Source organism: Schistocerca americana, chromosome 7 (genome assembly GCF_021461395.2).
Source record: "Schistocerca americana isolate TAMUIC-IGC-003095 chromosome 7, iqSchAmer2.1, whole genome shotgun sequence".
Taxonomy (NCBI): Eukaryota; Metazoa; Arthropoda; class Insecta; order Orthoptera; family Acrididae; genus Schistocerca; species Schistocerca americana.
The window spans coordinates 511,980,329-511,989,461 of NC_060125.1; the positions used below are offsets into that span (position 1 = coordinate 511,980,329).

Genomic DNA, 9,133 nt, shown 5'->3' on the forward strand with positions numbered 1-9,133 from the left:
TTCTTTGAAGGACCTTCATATTAGCTTCGCCTGTTTTTCTATTTCCTTCTTCCTATTTCTCTGCTTCATTCATCATTTCCTCTCCCCTCCTGATTCACTTATTGATTGTGAATGAAGAATGAAAAAAAACATTAGTACATATGAATATACAATTAGATTTCACGAATTGTGGTCTTTCAGGAGCACGATGGAAAGCCATGTCCAACGCCGAGAAACAACCTTACTATGAAGAACAATCTCGTTTATCAAAACTGCACATGGAGAAACATCCTGACTACCGATATAGACCACGACCTAAACGTACCTGCATTGTTGATGGAAAGAAAATGAGGATTTCTGAGTACAAATCATTGATGCGACAAAGGAGACAGGAAATGAGGCAGCTGTGGTGTCGTGAAGGTGGTGCCGGTCCTGAAGTCAATGTTGGTGCATTCTTAGGACCTAATGAGCCCAGCACAGCACCACCCAGTACATCAAGTGGCCAGTCAAGCACTCCACCACGTTCTATTCCCAATGGTGCTGCAGGTCCCAGCACTGATACCACAAGTAGCCAGCACCACCCATTTTATTATCCTCCAGACAGTCTGTCTCCACCTGATGTACTTGGATTTTCTCCAGATGCAAACTCTGCTGCAACTTATGACACCAGTCCGAGGCATCATGAAGAGGACTGAAGGCTGGCGGGCTTCTATAGCCCACCTCACAGAGTGCATATAAACTATTCCTCAAACTACCTACGGTATCGAAATGATCTCGGTGGTTTTGAATGGGACACAGTGTTGTGGCACTAATTCGTAAATTTTGTCAATTTGCTGTGCCCATCAGAAACGTTGGTGTATTTTGATATGATACACTGCATTAATTCTGCAATAAGAATGCAGTGCATAGACAGTGTTAAGTGAAATATATGAACATATGCATAAATACACGTATATAAATGTTTTAGTGAACTCTGTCAGACAATTAATGGAAAATCTGAACCTACTTGTATGTACCAAGTGATAATGTTGTGATCTGTGGTGTTCTGCGAGACAGTGACTGGAAACGAAGAATCACACAGAATTTGTTTTGTTTTTGTTTGGATTTTGATTATTCGCTTCTGAGGTTGTGATAATTCATTGTGCCATGTTATGCCATGGTTGGGTTTGATAATCAAGCAGGTAATAATATATTACATAATAAATAAAGTGGTAGTTCCTTTTCCAATGACATAACTGAAATTTATTTTATAAGAACACATCATCTCTGTTAGAAAGCAATTAGTGACAAATCAGTTAATCAAATATGCTGATATTTCACATGTTATGCCATGTTCTGCTTAATAAATATACATTTAACTCATGCTTCATATAGAATTGTATCTGTTAAATTCTCACTGAGCAAAAACTTACAGACTCATTTTCCAAGGTATTTACCTCTAATATCAAATGTTTATTCAGTCTCTATCGTAAGTCCACAAACCAATTCAACACTCAATCAAAATTCCAACTCAATACAAATTGCTTGTTTTGTTTTTCTAGATAGAAAGGAGGTAAAAAACTAAAAATTAAAGACAGCTTTGTGAATCAAGGCAAGTAAATATACTATTTCCCAGATATAAAGCATGAGGAGAAGTAAAATACATTGCTGTAAACATTTTAATTACAGAACATGATCCCTTCTTCTTGAGACGTTGTACAGAATGGCAGGAAATTGTATAACACAGACCATCCACACAAAAGTTCTGCAAACTGCAATACAAACTTTTCATGTTCCAATTGATGCTACATGTTACTAGTCTAAAAATAAATATGATTAAAGGAATTTTTAAGGGAATGGTAGAGCTTTTACTTCCATTCATTATATTCAGGGACCACATCATCATTAATTTTGTGATTTCTGGAATGCAGAGCACCAAGAACTGACACATCTGTGTGGTTAACCCAATAGCAGGGTTCAGTATGTGTTCACATGCTCTGCAATCAGGCATGGAAAAGATGTACTAAGATGATTCAGTCTGGCTTGTAAGGTTCTGTCTTGTTAATTCTCTGTGACCAAAACAAGCGGCACAGACAACCCTTTTTTCATCTTAAACCTCTCAACCCACAAGCCACACCATGCCACAGTAACTTTTCTGCCCCACAAACCTTACATTCATTAGATTTATAGTACTGGCCATGGCTGTCATAAAATATTTTGAACTTGTGCCTCTCTCTATAACCGTAAACATTATTTTATTTGTGCACAGAGGTACATTTTCATGACTTAAAGATTATCTTTGTCAATATTTGTTCACCAATATGTCTATTGTCTGACTTGTTAATTTCATCAAACAAAAATGAACATTTTGAAGAACATACCTCATTTGCAGTCATGTTTCTGTCAAGATTTGGTGGCATATTTGTAGTATCTATAGACAATCCCACTCTTTAGTCCATACTTTAAACAACAGGCAAAAACACTGGCTTTCAAGCTGAAAAAATAAAAAATGAATGCTTTTCCACATGGCATATTTAAAAATTATTAATTCTTGTTTACAAACACTTTCCAAATGTATTTATTGCAGCAAACATGTCATATCATCAAACCATACAGATCTTTTTTTATGAGAGAAGGTGATAATTTTTTGCAGTGTACACAGTATTTGTCAAATTTTTACATTTTGCTCATTATTCTTATGGATCCTGCTTCCATGTGAAAAAAGTGCATGCTTGAAACCTAGCCACAGACCCTGCAATATTTATTTATCTTTGAAAGGGTTGAAATGGCCAGTAATGTTAATTATTGTAATTTATTGTTGTTATTGAACATTTGCAGACTGAGTAAAGTAACAAGTCATGGAGGAATGTAGAGAGATGATGCATTTTTAGAATTCGAAGTATAGGAAATTTAACTTGATTGTTGGTAGGAATGGTGCTATTGTACTTGATAAAAATAATATTATTTCAAGTGTGTTATTTATTTGGGTGCATGTTTAATGGAAATTCCAAATCTTTATCACTGTAGAATAAATATTGTAAATGGAAGTTTATTGTAAAAATGGATGGTGAATTTTTTATTATATGTATATTGTAAGGTAAGCTATGAGCTAACACTGTCATTTATGTTTCAGATTTAAAACATAGCAATTTTGATAAAATAATTTGGGGTATAAAGTATTGTTACATGTACAGTTATTATGCAAGAATATAAAATGTGATAACTTATAGTAGGTGCCATAGAAACCAGTTTCATTTTTCTGTAAAAGTAATGAGATGTATTCTTCTGTTTGATACTGTTATTAATGTAATGCTGTACAGACTGATTTCATCTGTTGTGTTGTTTTAAAGTAAATTATTTTGGCAGTTTTAAGTATGAAACTATGTCAAGTACACTTATCTTCCTCTAGAAATTGTAAATGTAAAATCAGTACAACAAAGCTTCAGCATGGATGGGAAAATTCACTGCATATATTTATGCTTTCCATTAGCGTAGGAAATCTTTCACAAATAAGTAATTCTTCTGCTTAAATGCAGAATTGATAAAAAGTGACAGTTTGTATGGTTCGGTCCATGTAACTGTTCATACTTTGTCATGTATCACATTAAAATATTTCTGGTAACAAATTTAGATCAGAGAAGTATTACTACCAAAATATGCTTAATGTAAATTGCCAGTTACTTGCTGGCTTATTGTGGCTCACAGTTTGTGCCAAATATATGTGTAAAAGTTTGAAAAATATTGTACAAATTCCAAAGAAAAATGAGTGTGTGCTTCAGCGAACAAAATAAATAGAGGGGATATAAAATTAGTATATAATATCAAAAGTGATTGAAAGTAATGTTACAAATATATATATATTATCACTATATATGGTGTTTTATGGAATAAAATATGCCAGTTTCATGTACAGTAATAACTTCCTTTGTGTACTACTTGACTTATTTTATCAACATGAAGTTTCCACATCAACAACTTGGCTTACCCAGAAGCTTGCCTATCTAATACCTACATAACAATGCTACAAACTGGTTACTACATTTGGTATTGCTTCTGTGACCATACAGTTTGATACAAGAAAACTGGTCTACTAGTTGTTTACATGTCTTCATGTACAGTTCTTAGTATAAATAAATGGACATTTTTTGGACAGTATGAGTACTGTGTTTCACTGAAAATATTATTTCTAGGAACACTCCGCAGTCAAGTTCACTTCTGATTGCCTTTCCCAGCACTTTTCTCCTTGCAGAGCTCTTTTTTGATTAAAAAGAATTGAGACTGAGGATATATGTTTCTGGTGTTTAATTATCAGACTCTGGTATCTAATAAATAATTTTTTTCATGTTTTGTAATCATATTCTAATACAGTAACATAAAATGAGGAAACCAGATATGGAAGGAATAAGGGAATCTGCAATATCACAGAAAATAATTTTCAAGATCTGTAAAGTTGTAGCATTCTTCCAGAAAATGTGACTTCATCCACCACGAGTACTGTTTACATTTCAGTTTGGAGACAGACTATACCTTCCCAGCATTAACTATCCAGTTCCTCTGTAAAGTGGACAAACAACTTCACTGAGCTCACATTGTCTAGAGAAGCTAATTTCATTTCGTTAGTGAATTCTTATCTGCAATCTGTAATGAGCTTTTATGCAAAACACATTCCTATAATCAAAGGCTGAGGAGTGCTTAAGTTGTAAGTGTGATGTTGTCAGTGACCTATGCAGAGTTGATAGCATATTGTAAGGCCACATAACTGTGCTATAATCACTTGGCTGTAAATCAGTGAATGACCACATAGTTACTGCACTTGTCTCATCATTGTGATACTGGTATACTGCATAATTCTTAAATTCAGGAATTTCTGGCACTTGTAGAGTGGGCTCCACTGAGTGGAGCCACTTATCATACATCCACAATATATCTCACAAGGTGGGTATCAATATATCAGATGGAATAGGACTGATCATGTTTAAATCTAAAACAGTAATCAGCTGTAAGGTCCTGCTTGACTTGTGTTGAAATGTTTGAAGTTCCATAACATCTACATGACCTACTTCTGTTACAGAGAGAGCCAGTTTAAGTAGAGGCTTAAACTGTTCTTCAGATGTTGTGAGAGCTGAGACTAGGTTGATGCATTTGATACCCTCAAGCCGCAAAAAGTGTTCTAGCCATTGATAGTGCAGCCAATGAAATCAAAGTTGTCAAATACATATTAACAGCATGCTACACTTGGGAAGGTTCTCCAGTACAGTAGTCAGTTGGCAGCTCCCACTTTGCATAATACCTCATTTAATAACTGAAAATAAATAAGCACTTAATAAACTGAAAATAACTCCACTAAATAAACACGAGCTCAGTGAAGTTATTTTGTCTACTCACATGAGTCAACTGGACAGGAAATGCTGGGGAATGTACAGTCTGTCTGCAAACTGAAAAGTGACCAGCACTCATCTTTGGGGAAGTTGTCTTACCTGAAAGAATGCTACAGCTACCATCCAGAATGACTAAGAATCAATTTCCCTATAGCACTGTAGAACAGTGCACAGAGATTTACTTAGATTCTGTTTATATGCGTTTGTTGTCTTAGTATTATTAGTAATTTATATTTGTATGTAGTGTAAACACATCTTGCAGAAAATAAATACCCCAGGTGTGTCTGCACACAGCATCATCAGCGATTCATAAGGTGAGCTGCAAAAGGGTTGGTATAAATGTGTGAAACAGCCTGTAGTTGCTCTTTGTGACTTCTGCAGCAGAGAAAATGGGACATTGCCTGCTTGCTCTTTATTTTGCAAATATACGAAGGAGGCAAGTGCATGATCACAATCCAGCAAGCTTCATTCATTCCCACTTATAATCTCCACCTCTGCTTTCCTCCCTCAGAACACAATTTATCCCTAATCATGGTCCCACTGCACTCAGATACTGTACAAACATTTCGTGTATGTTCTTACCCCTAACAATATACATTAATTTTATGTCATTAAACACTATTTTCAATAATCTGTGATTTCTCCATCCCCTGTGCTGTGGAAACTATTTTCCTACAGAAAAAAATGAGTAGGACCCTTTTTGTAGGAAATTTAAAGTAGTTCAATTCTCCACTAGGAACCTTTTTCGCTTAGAAGTTACCTTTAAAGACCACTCCTCCCATGCTTACACCCCACCTGTCAGGATTTGTAGTTAGTTCTTCATACCACCATTGTACAAAAATTTTCAACTGTATCTACTTTTTCCCCTAATGTTTATTGACTGACTGGACTATTAAACAACTCTGCAAAAACAATGAGAAAGTTTCAGTGATGGTGGTGTGTGATGAAAGAAAGGTAAAACTTTGCTGTAGGTAATGTTGGTAGAAGCACTCTCTAGGAAATAAAGTGATGGCTCACTAAATAAATCAGCTTATCATCATGTGACTGTCATAACAGACTTAATGTATATAAGTAATAATAATATTTGATTGTCAGCCCTACCTGAAAGTACACATCTATTGTGATTTACTGCAAGAAGAATACAAATGGATTCTGTAACTTCCAATGACTGGAATTTTTTCTTTATTTCCTGATATGGTCATTAAATCACCTGTATACCTTTTCAGGCCTTACCTGTTAATCAAAAACTAATCTTTACAATCAGTTAAATACTGTGTACCATACGATATTTATTCACATTTCTCTCTTTGATGAGCCTCTTTCAGTCCTTTTCTCTGTTGCTTCCACTTGAATGTTGTATGTTTCTTTAATAGAACTACATTTCAGTACATCCTATCTCAGACCAGAGAAACTGTATCTGCCTTTCAGCAACATAAGCTTCTCCTATTCCCATTAACTGAAGTCAGCATGCCAAACTTTATTGATACTGGTTTGCACTCTCCCTTATTGTACACCTTTCATGAGACAGATTGCACCAAATGCAATTCCACATCACACTTATGCACAAAGACACATACTGAAGATCGATGATTACTGATTACTATAGTATTTAAACGTATAATATCAAAAAGCTTTAGCACTGCCATGTCAGTCAATCCCGCAACTGAAGCTACTAGTCACAGTATAACCAAAGAGTTAATGACATACCCACTTTTCAGTTATAAAAGGTACAGAGAAAAAGCTCTGCCGGGTAGTGAAAATGAGAATTTAAAAAAGTACTCTAACAAGAAACTGCTTACAGTACATTTTAAGGAAGCCAATATTTTAAACAGGGTTCAGTTAATTACACAGTGATCTTGTTGTTTCTGTGCTCATATGAAAACCTGTAAATTTCATGTGCTTGTAAGGTTATCACAATTTTAAGTACACACATCAGTGATAAAAAATGTACATGGAGCTATGATTTACATGTTGCACCAAGATTTAGGTACTCAAAAAAGAGATTATGGTGGCCATCTTTCTTATGTGTGTCATAGACCAACATACCTATGTTAAACAGAGAACTGAACAATCTAATACACTGAATATTTTCAAATATGCAGCTGTAATTGAATCATCTTAAAAATGTGTTTCTTGATTTAAGAAGAAAAGCATGCAAAAATTAAAAGGAAAATACAATGTTTACGACAGAGTCTAAATTTATGAACAGATTTCTCTATTTTTCAATACTTTTGCAACAACATTGCAATATTTCTTCAGTAGCCCCATTGAATAAATGAATGGCCAGTATTTAAGTTCCAGTCAGTGTTTCATATCTAAATTAACTCTCCAACCTCTGATACACAGATTCATTAGATTTACTCCAGCAAATACTGTTTATACCATCAACAGGCTTTCATTTCAAAAATATCACATGAAGGACATTATAAAAGTGGCAGTTCTTCACATTACTGGCTTGATAGGACCACTACTGAGCTAGTTTTGGAATCAGTCATTGACTTAAGAGCTTCTTAGTATCGCTTTTGTCAAGTATTCTGTACAGAAAGAGAAACATATGATCTCATAAATTGAGCAGTCTTATCTTCTTAGCAGATGACATTGACTAGGTGCACCAGAGGAAAATAGATGAACCTAGAACTGGGAAATATAAAAAGAAGCTATACAAAGTTTGTGTTCATAATCAACATAAACTACAGTGACTTTAAATGACTGTTCAAAAAAACCTGTAATGTTTGCTGATGATACAAGCATACTAATCAGGGAACCAAATTCAACCACACTATACACAGCCATCATAATAGAAACACAGTTAGGACTGGTTCACAGTAGATCATTAAGTCTCAATCCCACAGAGACTCACATTATGCAATATGAAAAACAAAAATGCACTCTGATATCGGTAACAGATATACTAAATATACTAAATGAAATACTAAGTGCAAAATTTCCTCACTTTTAATTGATTAACAAGCTAAAATGGAAACAGTCAGGCAGTCTAATCAAGGTCAATTCAGTAATTAATTTCCATGTAGACTTCCTTGCTCATTTAGAGTTCAGAGCTGAGTTCTCTGTACACTGATTCAATCAAAGTAGCAACTTTCCCATTAATTTCTTTGTTTGAAGTTTATTATAAATAGTGTTAACAGCTGCTTCACTTTGTTAAAGGGTAACTCAGCCTCATGGTGAGATTTACAGAATATAATGAATGAATAAAAAAAACAAAAATCACTCAGAGATGAATAAGGAGGACGATCAAAGAATTCACATTGAACATAGACATGAAAACTAGGTTGAAAATTGAAATTAGAATTGTTACACTAAGATGAGAACACAATTTTGCACAAACAAGAGTACTGAGTTTTCTCACTTCATTTACACATCTCTAAAGTTAGTATTTACATACAAGGGTTGCAACTTAAATAGTGGCACATATTTATTCACAACCGATACAAAAGAGTTACATGTTTGCACCTGTTACTGTCCTTCAAAGTAGTCACCAACATTGTGTAGAACCCATTGCCAGTGATGTGGAAGACGCAGTATACTGTTAGCAGAGCCTGTTCTGTTGGTGTGAATGGAGCGGCCTAAAGTTATGGTTATTCTTGTGTACGACTGTGATGGTGTTATTCTAATGCATTACATTCCCCCACGGCAGACTGTCAATGCACAGTATTACTGTTCGTTTTTGTAGCATCACCTGCGACCAGCTTTGCAATAGAAGTGGCGTACATTCTGCCCAACCCACCCATCATTTTGCACGACAATGTCCGGGCACATACAGCGCAAGCTGTGGCTGC

General features: G+C 35.0%; 1 protein-coding gene across 1 annotated transcript in view; it reads left to right on the forward strand.

Moving 5' to 3' along the window:
* Positions 1 to 4,113, forward strand: part of LOC124621928 (transcription factor SOX-5-like) — a 42,100-nt gene extending 37,987 nt beyond the window's left edge. The window contains exon 7 of the mRNA XM_047147434.1: positions 181 to 4,113. Coding sequence (XP_047003390.1) covers positions 181 to 674 — 494 coding nt within the window. The 3' untranslated portion in view covers positions 675 to 4,113. The remainder of the gene's footprint in view (positions 1 to 180) is intronic.
* Positions 4,114 to 9,133: the final 5,020 nt, after the last annotated feature.